The sequence below is a fragment of the Ascaphus truei genome, chromosome 5 (genome assembly GCF_040206685.1).
Source record: "Ascaphus truei isolate aAscTru1 chromosome 5, aAscTru1.hap1, whole genome shotgun sequence".
Taxonomy (NCBI): domain Eukaryota; kingdom Metazoa; phylum Chordata; class Amphibia; order Anura; family Ascaphidae; genus Ascaphus; species Ascaphus truei.
Window position 1 is genome coordinate 44,257,665 of NC_134487.1, and position 23,092 is coordinate 44,280,756.

Here is a 23,092-nt window from a genome sequence, read left to right on the forward strand (position 1 = left end):
CAAGTGCAGATTGCATGGGAAATTTATATATAACCCAAGTAAATCCTAAAGATTTTACACTCGCAATAAGTGCATAATATAGCGCAGTGATAAAAAAAACTTTAACTGGACAGGAGTCGGATCTCCTGAATCGGAGATTTTCCCCAGCCTCACCTCCTCCGGGGATATCAGCATCGGCGTCCACGAGCAAGTGGGTTTGGTCTGTTACTTCCGGTATCGGCCACCCGGGAAAACGTCTCACACAGTCTCCTCTCACTTTGGACTCTATGGGTTTCGCTAGTGATGGGCTTCCTCAGCAGTCAATATCTCCCTTCCACCAGTTTGTTGATATCTATAAAACAAAAGACAAAAATACCCAATGCTACATCCAATGTGCTAAAATATATAGTTAAATACCTCAATGTCAGTATTCTCATGAGTAAGGGTCATTTAGTTAAACCCTTTGGCCAAAGCGTTATAAGCCTGCAAGCCACACCCAGGCATGACCAGTAAGCAGGTCCTAAAACTACCTATGCAAATTCTCATTTACCTCTACTGGAGGGAGAATTACTTCAGTGGGTCTGTCCAAATAGGAACATGAAAAAACCCTACTACTGTACTTATGTATCCTAGTGCCCCTGTCTATGGGTTTCCTGGCCCTGGCACATAAGTCCTTGTAAGTGCAGGCAGTGTTAGGGTTAAATCCTTCCTCATGAGCCAGCATGAGAGTCCGGCAGCACACTATTAATTGTATTAATACAATGGGGGTGGTTACAGGTGTCAGCACATGGGGTGATGCCTGTTCCGCCCTTAGACCTGCCCAGTTTTGGGGCAGGCCACTAACCCCTACCCTGGTATATAAGATGCTTCCTTTCCAAATTAAGGAGGATGTAGCCTGCTCCACAGTGAGTGGTGTGGTTCTGCCTTGCCCCATCAGGGGGTATGGGTGTGGCTACTTGCCCCAAGGGCCTCAAGCTTTTGGGGGGCCTAGTCAGGGACAAAGCAACAGCAAGATGCGAGGGAAGGTGATCATCAGCAGGGTGTCATAGAGTACCTTTCTTGTGTGGGAGATGGAATCAGCTGGCCTGCCAATAAATGGTACAAAGTTCCACATCTCCTGTCTCACTGGAAAGGGTTTCCTGTGGGGATATATATCCATGGAGGAGGTGAGGCAGCACTTATTGTTATATACAGCGGAACTAAATTATATAAATTATAACGCGGTGCTCAGGGTCCACCCAATACGACCGCAAAAGAACATAAATGGCCGCCACGATCAGGGGACCCGGCGGCACCCCCATGCAGAATTTACCCGGAGCAGGGTGCTGGGGATCCGACACCATGGGTCAGCCATCGCACGGGGGGGGGGGGGGGTGTCGGTCTGTCTCCGTTTGTAGTAGCAATAAAGCATTGAATAGTAGAGGGGGAAGAATGGCTACCGCGATCAGGGAACCCGGCGGCACCCCCACGCAGGGGAGAAGGGGGACAAATGAAACTACGGATATTTAACACTTTCCAATGCTGCTCTGTGTGTGTGGTGTGTATGTGTTCAATAGAAGGGCTGAAAATACTACTGAGGAACCTTAATACTTAGACCAGTCAATACAGTGGTGCACAGAGTACATAATTAAGCTATTTGATAGCCACTAAACAACAGAAACAATGAATAATTGCCCAGACAAAAAGTAGCTACTGTATATCAAGTGCCAAATATCTCAGTAGAGGTGCAGATGTGAAAGAACAGACTCAGCAACATTTAATAATATACTTAATCAATGTGGCTAACACTGTGTCTGGGGGGCTCGTCCCACGGAGTCTGTTCTATTGAACTATTATAGTGATAGACAGTGGTGTGAAAAAAAAAAGTGCACCCTCTTTGAATTCAATGGTTTTACATATCAGGACATAATAACAATCATCTGTTCTTTAGCAGGTCTTAAAATTAGGTAAATACAACCTCAGATGAACAACAACACATGACATATTACACCGTGTCATGATTTATTTAACAAAAATAAAGCCATAATGGAGAAGCCAATAGAAGAGGAGAAGGACGCGATCTCCCCTGGAAAACAAGCGCTCTAAAGACATGACATACTGTAGTTACTACATAATGGGGCCCCGTTGATGAACCAGACCCAATGTATATGAAATTAACCTCTTAGTATGAACTGAAACGATTTTCCATAAAACTTTCCAAATCGAGAAGCTCCATTCGATCACTACAGTACATTTCAAAATGAATAAAAAATTAGTGTCAATAGAATTCGAAAAAACTTGATCAAATCATCTAATAAAATAGTGTGCCCCTCGCCCAGAAAATAAAACATTTGTCGATGCATCTACGTCAGGGCACTAGCTTTGAAGGAATTGTTGTTCCATATAAAATGATCTTCTCACAGATTAATACGTTGGCATGCCTGTGTACTGTGTACAAACCTCATGGCCATACCACACAATTATAAATACAAGTTGTTAAACCAAAATTAATGGTGTTCAGGTATAAATCTAATACTGGCAATTAAAAAAAAATTGTTCTGGCTTCATATTGGAAAAATTATCAAGAAAATATTTAACTGCTTGGTACTCTTTATTGTGGTCAATGCAGATACTGTATAAAGAGACGCTACTCATGAATAACTGTACTACACTAGAAATCTTTCAAATCTCTTCACAGTAAACCTGCTGTTCCTGATTAGGGTTTCTTAATAGAATATAAATTCAGTTAATACTGAAACTTTTTATAAAATAAGTAGATCATTGATGGTAAACAAAAATTTGATGTGACAATTTGTTTGTAAACACTGTGTTATTTTTCAGCACAGCTGTGTTTTTCTAGTCCTGAGTTCTCCCTTATCAGGTATACATTAACTAGACGTGAAAATAATAGATGTGCTATTTGGGTTTATATTTCCAAAAGTAGATATACAGTGATCTATTATTGCATATGTAAGTAATAAAGGAACAATAGTCCCTTTCTATGTGTATGCTACATCACTCCCAAGACTTGTTTCTTTGCCTTTTTTCATAGGAAACAATCGTGTTTATGCCACAGATTGCAAAGATTAAAATTGTAATGCACAGATCCACAAAGCTCAGTAAAGTCACGGTTTATCTTCAAAGGGAAATAACAATGTTAAGCCATGTTTACTCTTCTAAAGAGCAGAGCATTGGCTGTAACAGACGTTAATGATAAGGATATGTAAATAATATGCAGATGAAGTGTTATCATAACATATCCACAAAAGTCCAGACACTGAAGGAGCGATTTTGCAGTCTCTGGATGGGTGTAACACCAAAGTTAGGTATAATTTAAATAACACAACATTATAGTATTTCCCAGCACTATTTCCTTCTCTTTACTTCTGCAAAAGCCCTATTATACTGTACAGGATTTGGATAGGAGTAACACCAAGGGGTAGATCCTTAGAGGTCCGTTAAATCTGGCCTACTAACGTGACGTGACCTAAATAGGTAACGTCCACTAGTTTCCTCAGTTTAACGGGAATCCACAAAACTAATGATATGTAAAAACAATGACCGTTTGGTAAGCTAGTATCGTTACGTTAGCTGGATGAATAGGGATTTTCGTTACACTGAGACGCGATAATCAATACACTGCACATTAGCAAAACTAAGACGTCCATTCCAATGAATACACATGCTTTCCAGACAGGTCTGCCACAAAAAAAGAGGATTATTTCCATGCGCTAACATGAACTGAGCTTTGTGGATATACGATATTAGGCTAACAGATCATTAGCGATTTGCTTACGAGTATGCCAGATGTGGCATCGTAACGCTAATCACCTTTGTGGATATGCGTTTCGACTATCAATATGTTAAATGGGGGTAACATCATGATAAAATACTAAACAGACCCACCCCCAAGAATTCCATAATGTCACTGTGACAGGGTAAATAAAAGCCACCAGCTATATGCCTGGAAAACCTATGTCTAGTCTGCAGTGCAGCACTGACTAGGTTAACTTCAGCTGGGAACCTCAGGACAATTAGTTGGATCCTAGCTGCCTAATCAAGGTGTGTTAAAAACCCCAGGCTGTAGACACATGGTGCTGGCTGTTGAGGAGAGAGGAGTAAGCTACTGAAGAGATTACTGAAACAAGGTCTGTTATCAAAGTACATGAATTATGAACTGTCTGTCTCCTGCATAGAAAAGGGTAGCTGCATTATTGTGAGACTGTCTGCTAAAGACAAACTGTTTTGTTTGTCTGCTGAAGAAAAAGCCATTTTTCTTTTCTCTTGTTTGCTGAAGAAAAAGCCATTTTCTTGTCTCTTGTTTGCTGATGAAAAGCTATTTTTGTTTTTGTGTGCTGTACTGCACCGACACACTTTATTCGAGCAAATACCCGGTATGTACCTGGCAGATACCTGGAATGCGCCACTCCTCACCTCTGACAAGCCCCGTTGAATTTGCCTTCCCAGCCTGGGTTCATGCCTGGCTGATGGGCGGCTGATCTGTTAAATGATAATGATTAGGATTTAATAGGCTGCAATGCTTCGCGTGTCTACCAGATGGCATAAATTCATGAATTGTAATGCAGTATATATATATATACTGTGCAGTATTGCAGCCAGCGGGAATAAAATGCTTCAATCCCTGCATGGAAAATAACTCAATGCACTCGGGCAGAAAACAGTCACAAACCTCAATACACCCGGGTATACCCGAATTCGTGGGACTAGCCAAGCTCGAATAAAGTGTGTCGCCAGTGTATATCTTTTAAGGCTAAACAAGTAAGCCATGTCAAGAAACCCGGGTGTAGTTGCATGTACCCTGCAACAGTCACATTATGAAAATCTAACGTAATTGTATTGTATTGTATGTCTTTATTTATATAGCGCCATTAATGTACATAGCGCTTCACAGTAGTAATACATGTGGTAATCAAATAATTAACAGATAATATAAATAACAGGTCATGGGAATAAGTGCTTCAGCCATAAAAGTAACATTAAGGAAGAGGAGTCCCTGCCCCGAGGAGTTTACAATGTTATGTTATGCCACAATAATGTGACGTTAAGCAGCCTATTCTAATAAGATGTTTTTTGCATAAATAAGCTATGAGGATATACTGTTAATTCCGAACATAACGTCCATTCCTGTTTTAGGTAATGTCACATTATGAGTGATGATTTAATATAGTTTTGTGGATTTAGCCCTAAATACATGGATTACTTTGCAGCAGAAACAAACAAACAAACAAACAAAAATGTGTTTAGGTGTATTGCACCTTTCAACTCTGTTTAGTATTGAGTTATTGAATAATGCTGTCTAGGTTTAAAAAAAAAAAAAAAGCAACTTTCCTTTCATTGTTATTATTTTGCATCCTCCCTCTCCATTTTTGGGGCTGCGATAATCTGGATGAGAATAGGCTGTGGTGGAAATATAGATTTTTTTCTGTTTTAATTTCCTTAAAATAAAATCTATTAAAATTGCTGTTTTAAGGGACTTATTTAAATACTCCCTCTGCATACTTTAGTGAATGGTTTAGGGAGAACAAAGACTGAATACAGTACCTCACTGCAAACCACCAGCATATATTTTAAACAGTATTCTACATTCCTCTCAACATAAATACCCCCCCCCCCCCTTGAAGCTGGGGTGTAATTGGAGAAAACCTGACAGGTCTTACAGTCTTCCTGTAGATACTAGTGTTATTGATCTTCTATTGTATTATATCTAGACATATTTGGTGTGTGTGTATATGGTACATTTTGTTACATGCTCAAATTTACATTGTTTAATGATTTCCATTGTAATTATGTTCTTGTGAAGTAGGTTGGTCTGGTGGTGCAGGAGCATAAGTTTGTCCTACAATTTGTTGGACATGGAAATAAAATGGCATCAGAAAAGACAGCGCCATCACCCTTTATGATTAGTTTCTTTCCTTATACCAGGAGTTCTCAACTCCAGTTTTCAAGACCCCCCAACAGGTCAGGTTTTCAGGATAGCGCTGCTTCAGCACAGGTGGCTCAGTCTTCAACTGAGCCACTGGATGAGCCACCTATGCTGAAGCAGGGATATCCTTTGAAACCTCACCTCTAGGGAGGTCTTGAGGATGAGATGAGAACCCCTGTCTTACGCAGTGGACCGTATTCTATAAATTAACTTTAAATGTGTGCAATCCGCAGTGAACCATGGAAAGTTGACATAACACTGCTACCAAGATGCCCATATGCACGTAGAGTGAGTTAGCTCTAAGTTAAGCAGAAAGACTGAAGACAGAAAGCACATTGGTTAACATGAACGAATATTGAGAATAGTGTTTAATACAGACAGAGGCCTAATCATTACAGTGTGCAAATTGACTTTTCAAGTGGTAAATGACAATATTGCCCAAGAACTCACCTCGTTGTCTTCATTAGAGTACTCACAAGTCCAAACGGTTCAAAATGTGTATAAGGGGCTCATTTCATTTGGTCTTTGAAATTCTGTGCAACATGCACATTTTGTATGGAAATGAACCAAGTTCCTTAAATTACGTATTTACATGATATTTAATATAGTGTGAAATAGGAACTGACTAGTGAAATTTCTATCACAGGCAGGGGAGATGTGTTAATTCGCCTACGAGAATATATGGAGCTGTGTCTTGGCACAAGTACTGTAGAATAGGTTAGCCAGTCTCCTGGTATAAAGGGGGACAACTCTATTTAGCAATTAGGGAGAGGGAAGGGAAGTTCACAATATTACTAATACAGTATCTCTCACCTTTATAACTATGACATTGGCTTACCTAATCTACTAATGATGAGAAGAGGAACAAAGCCAAATTGCGTCAAACAGACCGCTTAAAATTACATAAACTCCATGCAAACTGCCCTTTTAAAGCTGCAGTTCAGTCAATATCCTGCATGTGTGTTTTTTTTAATAAATCAGTTCTGTAGTAAGAAAAAATACTTTTAGCATTTTCTGTTTTTAAAAAAACAACTTTGAAAGACCAATTTTCTTGTATTCTATTTTAACAACCATTTGCTAAGGCACTGCCCCTTCATGTCCTGTCACAAGCCCTTGTCCGGGATGGGAAGGGAGCGAAGATAGCAGGGATACACCATGAAAAATAAAAAATAAATGCATACAATAGTGTAATAAGTTCTTTTCAATCTGGATAAAACATGTATGTCTTGGCTCTATAGCAATGCCTACTTACAGCAGGTCAAAAGCTAAAAAGCATTGATCTACACAGCAGGTAGAAAGGTGTCAGGATCTTCAGGAACAACAGCCCAGGTTTACAGCATAAGAAATCAGCACCTCAGCTCAGACGTCAGTAGATGTGAGTGGATCAGAGACATGCAAAAGAAAGGCAGACCATAGTGTCGATCGTGCATAAAATTTATATAAACAAACAACAAATTTTAGGAATTGTACTCACATTGTGTACATAATCATAGTTCACATAAGGCTTTACTTGAGGCAAATGGAGTGCTGGTTCAGTGTGGAGCAGCTCACCGGGGATCTTCTCCGTAGACTCACAACAGACCGGGTGGGAGATGGCGTCTGACGTCACATCCGCTGTTGGGGTGACGGCATCCGGTCTTGGAGGCAAACGGTGGGGGAACTCAGCAACTCTGAAGCCTTCAGTAGAAAGAGCAGCTGCAGCAATGAAAGTGGCTCTACGCGTTTCGTCGTACTAGACAACTTCCTCAGGAGCAATGAGGTTCCTCAGGAGCAATTGCTCCTGAGGAAGTTGTCTAGTACGACGAAACGCGTAGAGCCACTTTCATTGCTGCAGCTGCTCTTTCTACTGAAGGCTTCAGAGTTGCTGAGTTCCCCCACCGTTTGCCTCCAAGACCGGATGCCGTCACCCCAACAGCGGATGTGACGTCAGACGCCATCTCCCACCCGGTCTGTTGTGAGTCTAAGGAGAAGATCCCCGGTGAGCTGCTCCACACTGAACCAGCACTCCATTTGCCTCAAGTAAAGCCTTATGTGAACTATGATTATGTACACAATGTGAGTACAATTCCTAAAATTTGTTGTTTGTTTATATAAATTTTATGCACGATCGACACTATGGTCTGCCTTTCTTTTGCATGTCTCTGATCCACTCACATCTACTGACGTCTGAGCTGAGGTGCTGATTTCTTATGCTGTAAACCTGGGCTGTTGTTCCTGAAGATCCTGACACCTTTCTACCTGCTGTGTAGATCAATGCTTTTTAGCTTTTGACCTGCTGTAAGTAGGCATTGCTATAGAGCCAAGACATACATGTTTTATCCAGATTGAAAAGAACTTATTACACTATTGTATGCATTTATTTTTTATTTTTCATGGTGTATCCCTGCTATCTTCGCTCCCTTCCCATCCCGGACAAGCTACTATTGAAAGGAATCTGTACACATTCCTGGAAGGTTGAGAATTTGATCAGTGATCACCTTGACACATTTTATTTTGAATTTTAATTTTGTGCACTATTTTATCACAGATTGGGTGTGGTTAGCGCCGGTAACAAATCACTTTAACTGTCACAAGCCCTGGCACACCCCTTTGTCAGCCCTGCCCTCTCTCTAGCACATGTCAGTGCAGGAGTGCTCATGAATATTCATGAGCTTCCACTGAGTGACAGAAGCAGAAGAAAAACATATGCCATCTCTAAAGTTCTTGCCAAATTTTGCAGATCAATACATGGAGAACGAATTGACTGGCAGCTATACAGTTCTTCAGGTAATTAGAGATTGCCCACATGAAACTATTGAAGTAAAAAAATTAATTAAAAAAAAAAGTGAACTGCAGCTTTAATATAGTGATACTTTTGCATATATCATTGATATTGAATATGATGAACTCACGTTGTTCATTGCTCCCCTCATCAGTTTCGGGGCAAATTTGCATTGCTAATTTTATCATTTTTTAACTAGGTCTCATAGATTGAAAAATAGATCAATTCAGAGGCAATAGGAAGCAGTTTACAGGACAGGCAGTCTTCTGTTAATGACAGAACAAGTTTAATCATTTATGATCCTCTAATTAAACAGCAAATCTCTTGTGTTTTGATTTATTTATTTTTTGGCTTCACTCCCCAGTTATTATTCTTTGCTTCATATCCAATTATATCCAATATAGTTTGTTTGTAATATTTTCATTTTTAAAATGATAAAATTGCTTTTGGCAGCAAAATGCAAGCGAACCAGCAACTAGTTTGCCACAGCTTCAAGTGCCAAACGTTCTTTAAATTGATAAATTTCCACTTACAACTACTGAAAGCTTTGCCAGCAGGTCTTGGAGCAACCAAAACACCAGACTTCCTGTCTGAGTTACAGTATAATGACAATGACATGTAGACAGTATGGATAAGAATTACGTTTTTTGCAACTTTCTGTGGACCTTGCTTTACTTTGAATTAAGCAGAGAACTGTGCTCATGCATCATCGTTAGCATTAATGCAGATGTAGCTTCACTATACCCCCAGATACAGGTGTAGAAGGTGGACAAGGTGGGGTGGTCTGCTGCACACAACGTAGGATTACAGTACATGAGTCACGGGGACATTTTGAAGAGATTTAATGACGGAGAGAAATTGTTTCGTGGAGACACCTTAGTCTCCTGCATCTGACGAAGGGGTCTCCACGAATATAAATTGTGCTTTTCTCTGTGTTTTAAATATCTTTAAAATGTCCCTGTTGCTTCAGTAATCCCTTGTTGTGTGTGGAAGACAACCCATTTTGTTCATATTCCTTGGACGACACCGATTCCCGTCCCTTCTGCAAGAACCACTGCTGGGCCACAATTGTATGCATCACTGCCACCATCTTGTACGCAGTTGCAGAACACAATGCAATACATTAACACTACTGCAATATCTAAAGAAATGTCGCAGCTTCATTCACTGTGGATAATCCTGGACACATGATACATAAAGCTTGGCCCCCTGCAGACGCACTTACTAGAATTCCCTCCTACTGTCTCTATACGTTCCCCTACCTACCATTTAGATTGTAAGCTCCTCGGAGCAGGGACTCCTCTTCCTCAATGTTACTTTTATGTCTGAAGCACTTATTCTCATGACCTGTTATTTATATTATTAGTTATTTAAATGATTACAACATGTATTACTACTGTATTGTATTGTATGTCTTTAATTATATAGCGCCATTAATGTACATAGCGCTTCACAGTAGTAATACATGTGGTAATCAAATAATTAACAGATAATATAAATAACAGATCATGGAAATAAGTGCTTTAGACATTAAAATAACATTAAGGAAGAGGAGTCCCTGCCCCGAGGAGCTTACAGTCTAATTGGTAGGTAGGGAGAACGTACAGAGACAGTAGGAGGGAGTTCTGGTAAATGCGTCTGCAGGGGGCCAAGCTTTATGTATCATGTGTTCAGAATATCTACAGTGCTATTCATATGCTTCTTTAAGCAAGTGTGTCTTAAGGTGGGTCTTAAAGGTAGATAGAGAGGGTGCTAGTCGGGTACTGACGGGAAGGGCTTTCCAGAGGTGTGGGGCAGTCAGTGAGAAAGGTTTACGACGGGAGAGGGCTTTAGATACAAAGGGGGTAGAAAGAAGACATCCTTGAGCAGAACGCAAGAGTCGGGATGGTGCATAGCGAGAAATTAGGGCTGAGATGTAAGGAGGGGCAGAAGAGTGTAAAGCTTTAAAAGTGAGGAGAAGAATGGTGTGTGAGATGCGGGATTTGATCGGAAGCCAGGAGAGGGATTTCAGGAGGGGAAAAGCGCTATATACATTTATGGCACTATATAAATAAAGACATACAATACAATACAATTAAATACAATGGTAACGCGAGCACTATATTTTCAGTTTCTTTAACCAGCGTTAACGTGAGTAATAGCACCTGCTACATCTGTAGCCCAACATATTCCACTATAACACAGAATATCACTGGGTTTCCATAGGATTTAATGGCAGAGTTAGTGCAGAATACAATAACCTATCCAACCAGAAGGAAACAAAGCCGTCTACATATGCCAATGATGAAGCAGAATAGTTTTTTCTTGGCTGTGGCATGATTGTTAAAGATAAGTTTTATATTCTTCTGGCAGACCCTCACAGCACAGACAGAACTCGTCATGGAAACCACTTTTTAAATATTAGCTATCTACAATGCAAAGCTACTAAATATGTGCAATAATTATAAAAAAATAAAGGTACTGTAGATGTTGTACAATATCTGTCAAGATCGCGTACTGATCTTTTACATTTATTCATATTCAGCAGCTTCTCAATTATAAATGGAGCACATCTCATTCACTCATTAATTCATAACACAAAGGTAGATGTCATTCATTTAGCTAGACCCAGTCCAAGCGAGCATTCACGCAGACCTTTATAAACCCTGCTAATGAATCAGTCTGCTGCCGTGTGATGAATAAATATGGATAAGCACAGTGCAACAATGAAAGAGAGAAGATATTTTAACTAAATAAGAAATATGTCCAAACTACAGGGCTAAATAAACGGGATCACATGAAAATAGCTATTCAGATGAATGGCCATCTCCACTCAATCAAGCTTGTTGCTCTTTCATTATCCCCTTTGCTATCTTTGGAACCAGCAATGCATTGCAGCTAGAGTGTTACTCTAACCTTCAGAGGTTAGGTGAGTAGAAAATGTTTTTAAGACCCTGACCACATTTTTGTTATTTATTTTTGTGACAGATATTGGAAAAAATCAATCTTGATTTGCAAGATTCGAAGATCTTTGCAAGATTAGAAGTGCCCAGCATTTCTACGATTTCTGTCCTCGGTGTAATCATTCTCTAGGGGTTTTTAATCTGCTGCTGATAATCTATTAGTTGCTTCATTTCACTTACAAAACAAGAAACCCTACGCTGGTTCCAAAAGTTTCACATTACAGTCTTTCATTCCCAGACACGCATGGTATTAGAAAATGCCTTCTTATTTCAATTACATTTAAGCAGCTGTTTACTTTCATTTGAATTTATATAAAAATATAATGAAGAAGGATCTGCTCTGGTGATGGGCAAAGAAAAGTCACATCCAATTACTGCCATTTTTTATTTTGCGGTCTGAATATGAATAGCGTTACATTACAAATGCTTGTCTTTTTGTGTTATCCGTACACATTTTTGAGGCTGGAACTATCTGAGAAGCCTGTTTTATCTGACAGTGCTATCTAGTTTAATATGACAACCTAAGCAAAACCAACAATGTAAAGTGGATTAATGTGGTGCAAAGTGTATGTGATCATTCAGAAATTGGTAACTATAATGTACAAATGACCTCTATAAAAGATGTGAAGGCAGATTAAATGTTACATCGATTGTTTGCACTTATTTCCAAGCAGCAATCCATGCTACCTGACTCAAGAATATATTATTTAAATACCTTTTTTATTTGAACTAACAATAGATATTATAAGACAAGCTTTTGTGAGTTCTCTCTTCCTCAGGTCAGCAATACAGATTTACAAAGATTCCATGAGCTTAATTCAGATGTACATTTGTGTTAAGCTCATGGAATCTTTGTAAATCAGTATTGAGGACCTGAGGAAGAGAGAGAACTCATGAAAGCTTGTCTTGTTGTATTAAGCGTTAGTCCAAATAAAAGGTATCACCTAATACTGAAGTACTCATTTATTCTGCACTATCGTAACTGGACTAACACGGCTATTTCTACTTACAGTAAGACATGTTTTGGTATCTTAACTCTATTTTCTATTCCTGATTAGAAGAGCCCAACAATTATTTCCCGTGAATTTCCACAGAAACCACACAGAAAAAACAAATGGGATAGTACCAATAGCCTCATTTGGTAGTAAGGTTCTCTCCTTCATTTAACTTTGCTTTAAATGTATTATAGAGGGGACAGCTTCATTAATGTATGTGTGCAAAATGTAGTTGACTCATTCCAGGCCCAGGTGCTTAAATGATGTTATGCTAAAGCCGTTAAATGTCAGCCATAATGATCTCTGTATTAAATAATAGCGTATGTTTTATTTACTGCTGACACATCACACCTATAAAACAGCATATTTCTGTCCTGTGAGTATCCTCGTGCTGCTTTTTCAAGCAGAGAGACTGCAATAAATGTCTCCCATAGTATTTGTAGCAGTTAACACACACACACACAGTGATCCTACTATGCAAATAATTACATTTAAAGGTTGAAAAGGGGTCTAAGAAAACAAGACATAAGCTGTGATAATGCTAGTGAATGTGCTTGCACAGCTTGGTAAATATGACAATTAAGGAGCTCTAAGTGAAGATCAGAATTGGCTTTAAATTGATACGGAGAGTAATTGGGCACATAGCACCAATGGGCATTATGTGTCAAAGTCGCTTAAAAGAGCTGTTCTGCCAAGGTTTGATTATTTATTATTTCAATCATTTGGTGGTCTGTGCAGCTGAACCTCATTAATTTAACCTCTGTGGACCCCGTACTTCTATAGATACATGCCTCCGAAGGTGGTGCCATTGCTGTTCCCTCGTGGGTGAATAATATCAAGTTTTTAAGCTCCTGCATTATGCACAGAGATGGGCGAATATGTCAACATTCGATCCGGGAATAATTCAGAGTTTTAGTCAAAATGTAAAAGCCTTTTGTATTCATTCAATCATCTTAACATTAACCCATAAATTAGCTATTTAGAATAATGACCGAGAAAACATGGAGTATGAATGTGTGCTGAGAGAGCCATAGAGCATGGTATGGTACCTTTTATACCTGTATTTGTTGCATAGTTTAGAAGTTAAAATGGTTGTTTCCTCACTTTTGTCCATAAACAATTCCTAAGTGTAAGCATGGCTCACATTATTTTATAGACACGGTTAGTCTATACCCCAAACAGCTTACAAGCTGTATGTATTTTACAATTACCTCCCTTTACTGCCCCACTTCTGCCTAATACAAACGTCACTTCCCCATGTCTTGTACCCTACAAACTGTAGTGGTAGCCAGTTCATTTCAAAGATATACTTATTCAACAATCAAAACCTAGCCCGAAATTCTAACCAGATTTATAAGGAACACATTCTGTATTTACTGATCTGAAGCAATTCTATTTTTTGGAGATTGACGTTGGACAGGAATGCATGAGAGATGCAACCACATTTGTAGCTTAAACGATAAAACAAATATATACGGTATATGGTAGCTTGGAAGTCTATGAACCGAACAATGGGACTACATATGTGTGAAGATGTGCACCCTTTCCCTTCAGTTACAATCTTCATTTATTATACATGTTCTATAGTGTCTTACGCATGTTGCACGGCTTTTTAATTCCAACAAGTAAAACACTACCGGTAAAATAACTACAAGCTATTATTTTCTGTGAAATATTACTTTTTCTCTGTATGACACAGAAATGGAATATCTTATAACTGTTTTCTGGTGTGTGTGTAATACCAATTATATACTCATGCTCACCAAGTGTTGCTAAATAAATCTGGATAGACAGAATATTATAATAATAGAGCCTCTTTATTTGTTTGATTCGCAGGACCCAAATCAATTTCACAGTTGCCATAGACTTCACAGCATCAAATGGTAAGTAGAGTGGGTTTATAACTGCTTGATGTCATTTTGTGAATTGTTTTTCAACACATATTACTGTGTATTTTCACTTTACTTCTTTTTTTGGCAAAAATGGACATATAGTCCTAAAATGTTAAGTATTTACATATAATATTGAATACATTTACAGGGCCACAGAAAAGAGATTGTTTTACATTAGTATATTGGTTATTGATTAAATAAAGGTATTGTTCTGCATTAAATATTATTCTATATAGTATATTTTGCTGTTGCTTTCCTGCCATTTCCATGTTGCACATATTTGCATAATCTGTGCTGAGTTGTCCATTTATAGTTCGGGTAATCATATTATTTCCATTAGGATTAAGATACTTTATTGTTCTGTCATATGCTGCCTTTTAGATGATATTGAAAGGGGGAAAAAATGACTAGTTTCTTAGATAATTTGTTGAAATAAAGTCAAAAAGGTTTCGCATTTTTACTGCATCCAAGAAATTTGAGGGTATGTTGAAAAAAAGCAGAGCTTGCCTGTATTGCAAATTAAATGATCTAAATTCCATTCAGGAACTCCTACGCATTAACATGCCATTGAAAGGCTAACAAAAAAAAAACCCAATAATCTGTTATCTGGCACTTTATAGCAGAAAGTAAATATGACTGCTTTGCATAATCATTGTAACAGGTAACATTCTGCAATGCTTTCACTGGATTAAAAACCATCTTGTGATAGGAGGGATATGTGTGTGTGGGTTGTAAGGCTATAAAACCTATTTGTGTACTGTAATGTCATATTTGAAATTATCTGACGGTAGTAACTATAGCGTGCTGTGCCTTGATGATATGAGTAGCCACAGAAACAATGTGAAATATTGAGTATAACTTTAGAAGGCTTTATGTGGATAGTGTAGTTTTTATTGTTTGACATGTCAGGGATTAAATATAGTTTTCAGGCTATTGGAAATATAGCCAAAGTAACATTCTATGAATGCATATATCAAAGAAAAACCCTAGTACATTCTTATTAACTTTAAAGGCTTTTCATTCTCCTTTATTTAAATTCCATTAAAAACATTTTTAAGTAAACCTCTCCATAAATGTTGGTACACATTTCAAGTAATCAGGCGACAATGTTTCAGCCTCCCACATGCCAGTCTTATAGACAACAAAGTATCCGGCAACTCTTCCTTCTCTGACCGTGCACCCCAAAACTGGAACAATCTACCGGAGGCTCTCACAGCCGCCACCAATCTAAGTTCCTTCAAAACTAAAGCTGTCTCACATTTTAATCTGGTCTTTAACTGTTACATACGCCGATAACATATATCATCTCTTACTGTGCATGCTATGTCTTGTATATAATGTATACCCTGTTCACTTATGTAACTGTATTTGTAACCATGTATTATTTGTCATCTTAACTCTACGCCCAAATTCATACTTGAAAACGAGAGGTAACTCTCAATGTATTACTTCCTGGTAAAACATTTTATAAATAAATAAAAATATACAGTTGGACACAAGCAATATGATGTGACTGCATTGCGATCATTCATGCTTTCCAATAGTGCATGTGTGTGCGGAAGCATAAATGCATCAAACGTCATCATGTGATGACCATACATGTGTTCCTTTGTGTATACAGCATTCATAATGGACAACACTCCTTATTTACATGGGAAACTGCCTCATTAATCTATAAAAAAAACATTGTTTATACCTTTTTCCTGAAAATAAATCCCACAAGCGATTGGAAAATCAAGAGATCTCCCACAATTTGTTCCAAAATCACCTTGAAAAAACTTTTTCAGATGTTTGTCAGCCCAGACTACAAATGTATAGTCCCAATAGAAATTATTGGAAACCAAATATTACAAAAAGCAACATCATAAACATACAGTACGTCATAAAATGAGCTCTCAAATATATTAGAACAATATTAATATTTAAAAAAAAATTGGGGGAGGAGGGGGAGGGGTGGCCAAATCGACTCCAGTGTCTCCACGTGCTCCCTCATACAGAGAGGATGGAGGAGTGCCTTATCCCTCCTATGAATATCCCACAAAGGAAGACATACGGCAGCTGTCAAGGAAGAAGGACATATGTGACGAACTAACACAGTTCAAGCATATAATTAAAAAAGAAATTTATGAGTAAAGACGGCTTTCACACTTGGGTAACCTCGTGACAGACCTGGAGGAGTGAAAGAAACCATGCTGAATGCTCAAGAGCAGCTTTGTCGTCGGCTGCACTCACAGCGTTTACTCATACATAATATACAATGCCAAGTCGAAAACCTGGACAACGGAGGCAAGAGATGTGACCTCTGAATTAGGGGGTCCTCTAAACTGTTCACCCTTCTGAGATTAAAGGATATCTGCAGAAACGTTTCTTCCACATATTAGGACTAGGACATCCTCAAGGACAAGGTGCACAGAGGTCCCAGGCAAAGCATGGAGGCACCGCCTAGAGACATTGTACCTAACTACATTACTTTAAAGACAAAATGGAGATTATGAACAAAGTCAGAGATATGAGGAGTGTGACAGGGTAAATAAAAGCCACCAGTTATATGCCTGGAAAACCTATGTCTAGTCTGCAGTGCAGCACTGACTAGGTTAAACTTCAGCTGGGAACCTCAGGACAATTAGTTGGATCCCAGCTGCCTAATCAAGGTGTGTTAAAACCCAGGTTGTAGACACATGGAGCTTGCTGTTGATGAGAGAGGAGTAAGCAGCTAAAGTGATTCCTGAAAACAAGGTCTGAGTAGCAAAGTAGTGAAACTGTGAACTGTCTGTCCCCTGCATAGAAAAAGGGTAGCTGCATATATATAAACTGTCTGCTAAAGAGAAACTGTTTTGTTCGGTTTGCTGAAGGAAAAGCCATTTTCGTTTGTTGCTGAAAAAGTCTATTTTTGTTTTGTGTGCTGTATATTTTTCAAGGCAAAATAAAACAGCCTTGTCAAGAAACCCACGTGTGTAGTTGCATGTACCCTGCAACAAGGAGGATCTCCCTCAATGGCGATGAAATAAAATGGTTCCAGGACTTGGCCTATTCAACCCTAAAGCAATGGAAAAATCTAAAGCCAGTCAATGAAAATCTACAAAAATCCAGAGTTAAATATACATGGAGATTCCCTTTTAAGCTTATTGCCACATTTCAGGGAAGAAAATGTGTCCTGAGGGCTCTGGGAGGGACTGGACCTGCTGCTGCCACCATTGCAGGTGGACCGACTGGTAAAAGACTACAACTGAGAGAGGCCGGTTGCCTCACAGACAAAGGTTCAATCTGGTCAAAATAAAAAGGACCAGGGGAGAACAGGGCCATTCATATCTAATGTTTAAAATGACCACATTTGTTACCGAAGTTAATATGGTTTGCATGTTCGTGGTATCTTATCGTGGGGCCCATGCCCTCACCTTGGGAGTTTGGTGGGAGAGGGGGAGGTCCAGCTCACCAGCTCCGTTTGCTCTTGTATTCATTGGTAATGGAGACAAGGCTTAAGGTAGGGGAACAAGAAGCCAAGTTGTTTGCCCAGTCCATGTTCAATAGCCATTATCAAAACTATGGCTAACCAATTAAGGTAAGGGACCAGGATTCACACCTCCTTCAGGGAGGCTACAGTAGATAACCTCACCCACAGAGGTGATTACTTGCATGGGAGTTGCTGTCCCAGTTCTGGGCAGGCCTAATTGGCCCAGGTCAATCAGCTGAAAACATAGTTAAGCACACCAGTTATAAGGCTAAACTGGCAGGGGGTCATACAGACCCACCAGCCACGCATGAGGAGATTGCCCCCTTTAGCACACAGTTACGTGTGTTATTCACTTGATGTTGAAGTGTAAATGTTTTTATTACACTTTTTTATGTATAAATGTATATTCATATTCTCTTAGCACTAGTTTGGCTACAGAGCCCTATGTAAATGTAGGATTATGTTGTGTTGGAGCTGTTTTGGAGGGCAATGGTCACTTTCACTAGCAGATGATATAGTTTTGGTTTCTTTATTATGCAAGGCTAAAGGTTATGGATTCCCTATATCTCTCTTAATATTTTACATGTCATTTAAACTGTCTTCCTTAATATACAGGGGGTTAACTCACCCAGAAAAAGGATGTTAGCATTGTCTGAAGTAAAAAAAATGGTGCGGCGAGAGGATTTTTTGTGCAAGAAACTCATTTCAAAAAGGCTTCCTCATCAAAATTCCTGGACATCACTTTAATCAAGTTTTTATGAACTCAGTTAAAAAAAAATAATAAAAAAAACCGCGATGTCATGTTTATAAGTAAAAACCTTCCCTTCTTAATAAAAGAGCTAAAGGAGGACCCAGAGGGCAGATGTATACTGATAAAAGGTGTGATAAAGAACACAATTTGCACTCTCTAATGCGTATGCCCTAAGTGTTGGACAAAAGATCTTTTTGGAGTGCTTCTTAGCGATCACTGGTTAATTAGTCATAGAGGGAGATTGAAATTTGACAGTCAATCCATTTATGGACAGTTGCTCAGGGACGTCAACATTACCAAAACACCAAATTAGGTCCATTAATAAAACCCCATTATAATGAACAAGGTTAGGACCACTCTGCTATAATACTTCCAAAATAACCTGGCCATGGATACAGTACCTCAGCAGCAGTTAATAGGAAAGCACAGAAATGTGTGATCAGAGGGGAACTAATTAAGCTACAGTAGCCACCCATAAGAAAAAACAAAGAGCAGGGGATATTGAGAAACTAACCCAGACAATGCAGGAGATAGAATCAGGGCATATAAAAACATTAACTGCCGAGGCTAGAGTTTATACCTTAGAGGGCAATTAAGAGGGTTACTGAACCATACAATAGAGAATGTTATGATGTGGATGAGGCAAAAATATTATGAGAAGGGGAATAAGGTGGACAGACGGTCAAACCACATACCACATACAGTGGCAGCCGCCTCTAGCCTCCTGCGGCCTTTTCCCCGCGATTTTAAAAATCGCAGGCAAATCACGGGCTGATGGGGGCCGTTTTGGGCCGTTTTGGGCGCCTGCGGGCATTTCTATTGTTTAGCGCTAAGCGCTTTCATTGTCTAGCACTATTAGCGCTGTCAGCTGATTTCGGGCCGCGTGGAGAAGGCCCGTGAGAGTCGGAAAACATCCCCAAATTTTTTCGGGGTTGTTGAAGATTAAAAGGGGCCGCGACAGTACAACCCTAAACAAATAAGAAGAATTCAGAACGTTCAATGCCAGTCGTTATAACTTACTGTACCAGGTAAAAATGGTGAGCGTTTCCAGACTAGAATTTCCGAATACCTGCAAAAGATAAGAGTAATTTTTTTCTTATCTGAATGCAGAACAGCTGCAACATTCAATAGAACTTGAGAAGATAGAGGAAGTTATAAAAGCCATACCTATAGGTAAGAGTCCAGGCCCTAATGGATTGACTCACATATTATAGATTTTTCTGACATTATTAATATACATTTGAAAGAAGTATTTATTTCTATCAGACAACACACTCTGCCAAAACAGATGGTAGAGACACATTTAACACTGGTTCCGAAAGAAGCTAAGAACCCCAAACTATGTGCCAGTTATAGGCCAATCTTGTTACCCGATGTTGACATTAAAGATTCTTGCCAAAATCCTGTAACCACTTTAATCCCCATCTCCTGAGGGTTAATAAATGTAGACCAACTGGAATTTATCCCAGGTAGAGAAGCACGAGATAACATGAGAAAACATATAAACATTACTCACTTTATTCAAAGGAAGTACTGTACATACCTACAATGTTTCTCTCTATGGATGTGGAGAAGGCATTCGACAAGATGGGCTGGGCCTTTATGAATGGGTGCTGAAACAGATGAGGGCCCATGTTTAAAACATACTGTATATTAAAGCACTCTACACTAAACCCTCCGCAACAGTTAAAGTAAACCAGTATTATCAGATTCCTTCAGTATCATCAATAGCACAAGTGCTCCCTTCCCGCCCTGATCTTTGCCCTAGTAATAGAGTCACAAGCCAAAAGCATAAGAACAAACCCAGACATCACATATGACAGAGATCACACAAGGCTGTCTATGTATGTGGACGGCATTCTGCTAACTCTAACGAACCCCTTGATATTGATATTGATGTTCCAAAGAGGGAAAAACTATTTAATGGATAGAGCGTACAGTATTAATGTGATTAAAATGAACATACTCTCGAGAGTACTCTATGCCCTCAAAACAATACCCATTTAAATTATCATGACATTTTCTCAACTGACTCCATCTTCGGACCAACAAATGTATTTGGCAAAATAGAAAACCTGGGGTGAAAACCTCGTTACCATATTGGTAGTGGCAGGTGGGCGTCTTGGGGATCCTATATTTTTTACAGCTACTACATGTCAAATCAATTAGTTACCATTATAGACTGGCACGCCAACAATAACTCTAAATTATGGATCCAATTGGAGAGGTGAGGGTGCATGGAATGCAACACTCAGCTAGACTCAGTATGTTGCATAGATAAAATACATCAACCAAAAAGTTTTGAGCGAGCACTCCCTATTGGATGGGATCCTACAAACCTGGTGTAGCACCTTTTTCCCCACCCTATTTGAGAATTGAGTTGCTACCTGTGTATTCCTGGTGCGGTGCATACCTGTTGGTAGTACAGGAGGCTCGAGTTGCTCAGCGGTGGTATGGGGAGATATCAGGACAGGCTTTCAGGGTGCTTCATTCTCAGTTGGCGGCGCCTCCAGTCAGCGAGGATCCTTGAGGCCAAGGATGGTCTATGCTGACACTTCTTGTGTGGCCCAGACAGTAAGCCACACTCTTAGATGGTTCCATTATTCTTTATTAGTACACAGCAGAAGTCGCAGCTTCCATGATTCCACTGAAAGTCACCTTAAGGCTTGAGTCCCATCTAGGCTTCCTCCAGAGCTCCTCCTGTATCCCTTGGTGGGATACAGGGTAGATGATACCCACTCCACAGGGGGAGGGAAGAGACAGACTGATTTCTGGGAGAGTGCAGTATATACCCAGGGGATGGGCTTGTAACTCTGCCCCATAACAGTGCAGGTCTAATACTGATAGACATCACATTAATGACATGTGACCCAGCCACTATCCTCCCCCAAGTTGACACACTCAGGTTTTTTCTAGGCCCGCCCCTGGATATAGTAAGTGTATCCAAGGCTGCAATAGCAAACGAGGCCTTCATGAGGAATTAACCATTCCAGTGCCTGTACCTAGCAGGACTTATACTGTTAGGGCCCAAGAGAAGAAATAGCGGCCGAAGGCTATGCTATACTGGGGTAGAGTAGCAATACCCTACAACCTTACCACAGGTCCCTCACTGTTGATGCCCCTATGTGGGAATCTGGATTTCGCTCCTTCATTTGCACAGGGTGCCTTTGGGAAATGGCCTAGAGCAAACATTGTACGGTTCGCAGACCTGCTTGTGAATAAGATACTACCTTTTATGCATTTTGAGGAAAAGCTTCATTGGGTCCCCATGGCCTGCAACTGGACTACAAATGGCTAAATAGGAAGCTGAGACACTCATGCGCAACCCAGTTATAAACTTACACCCAAATTGTGTTCTTGTTCCAACCTGTATCCATACCCGCAAAAAGCATAGGCCAGTCTTTTTCTCTTATAGCTTTTATGAATTTAGCAAGTAGATTTTGTGTTACATTAATCCTTACTTTATTTTGCTTTCTGTAACAACATGTCGTATACATGAAAAAAGAAAAGCGGTATTGATCAAATCAAACATAAGTAGTATCATACAAGCATCAACAATCATTGTTGATGCTTGTGTAACCATGCTGTAAAATGGCTACAGTCATCTCTCCTGCTGACAGTAAGGCCTGGTAAGTTATGGGCATGCCAGCAGTAATTATGGAGGTTTGCCCTCACACCCTGGTGAGGTGCCCTATGTATAGATGGGAGTGGTCACATGCTCTGAATCCATGATTAGGGATGTCAGAGTTGTGCCAGCCCACAGAGGATACATAAGGCACAGCAATGCTCAAAAGTTAGTTCATGAGTAGAGTTCAGTTAGTTGGTTGGAGAAGGAGCAAGTCTGAGTGCAGACTTGGGAGGAGACAGCTCATAAGACTGTGACCAGGGACCTGGCACAGGGAATATCTCTCTAAGGGGAGATAGGGAATCCACCAATTTGGGAAAGGACACCTTTCAAAGGGAAGTGCGGTGAACATGAGCGGCTGAGTACAACCGCTGTGAGGGGCAGCTGGCCCGCCGCGAAGCAATAAAGATGATCTTGTTAACTCATACCCTCGTGTGTAAGTGGGGAGTGATTACACAGAGGAGTACACCACAGAGGGGTTCCTCACTAGGGTCCATCCACAAGCGGACGCTGGGATCCTGATGAGGTGGAGGCGCTGCACTGGATATAGGTAGGACTCAAGCACACTACCTCAGCTGCCTGTCTGGTTGGCAATCCCCACACAACATCATGCGGGAGACTCAGGAGTTCTGTTGCCAACAGGTGCACCACCAGACACTACACTGTAATGGGGACTGGTTAGACCACAGGGGCCAATGTGAGATTGGGTGGGTCAGGCTAGGCCAGAAAACCCGTTACATTTGGAGGCGCTGCTGAGATAGACCTGTCAACAG

General features: G+C 39.9%; 1 protein-coding gene across 2 annotated transcripts in view; it reads left to right on the forward strand.

Moving 5' to 3' along the window:
* The window catches only part of CPNE8 (copine 8), a 458,893-nt gene that overhangs the window by 363,369 nt on the left and 72,432 nt on the right, over window positions 1-23,092 (forward strand). For both annotated transcript variants that reach the window (XM_075599768.1, XM_075599767.1), the window contains exon 14: window positions 14,437-14,483. In XM_075599768.1, the coding sequence (XP_075455883.1) occupies window positions 14,437-14,483 (47 nt within the window). The remainder of the gene's footprint in view (window positions 1-14,436; window positions 14,484-23,092) is intronic.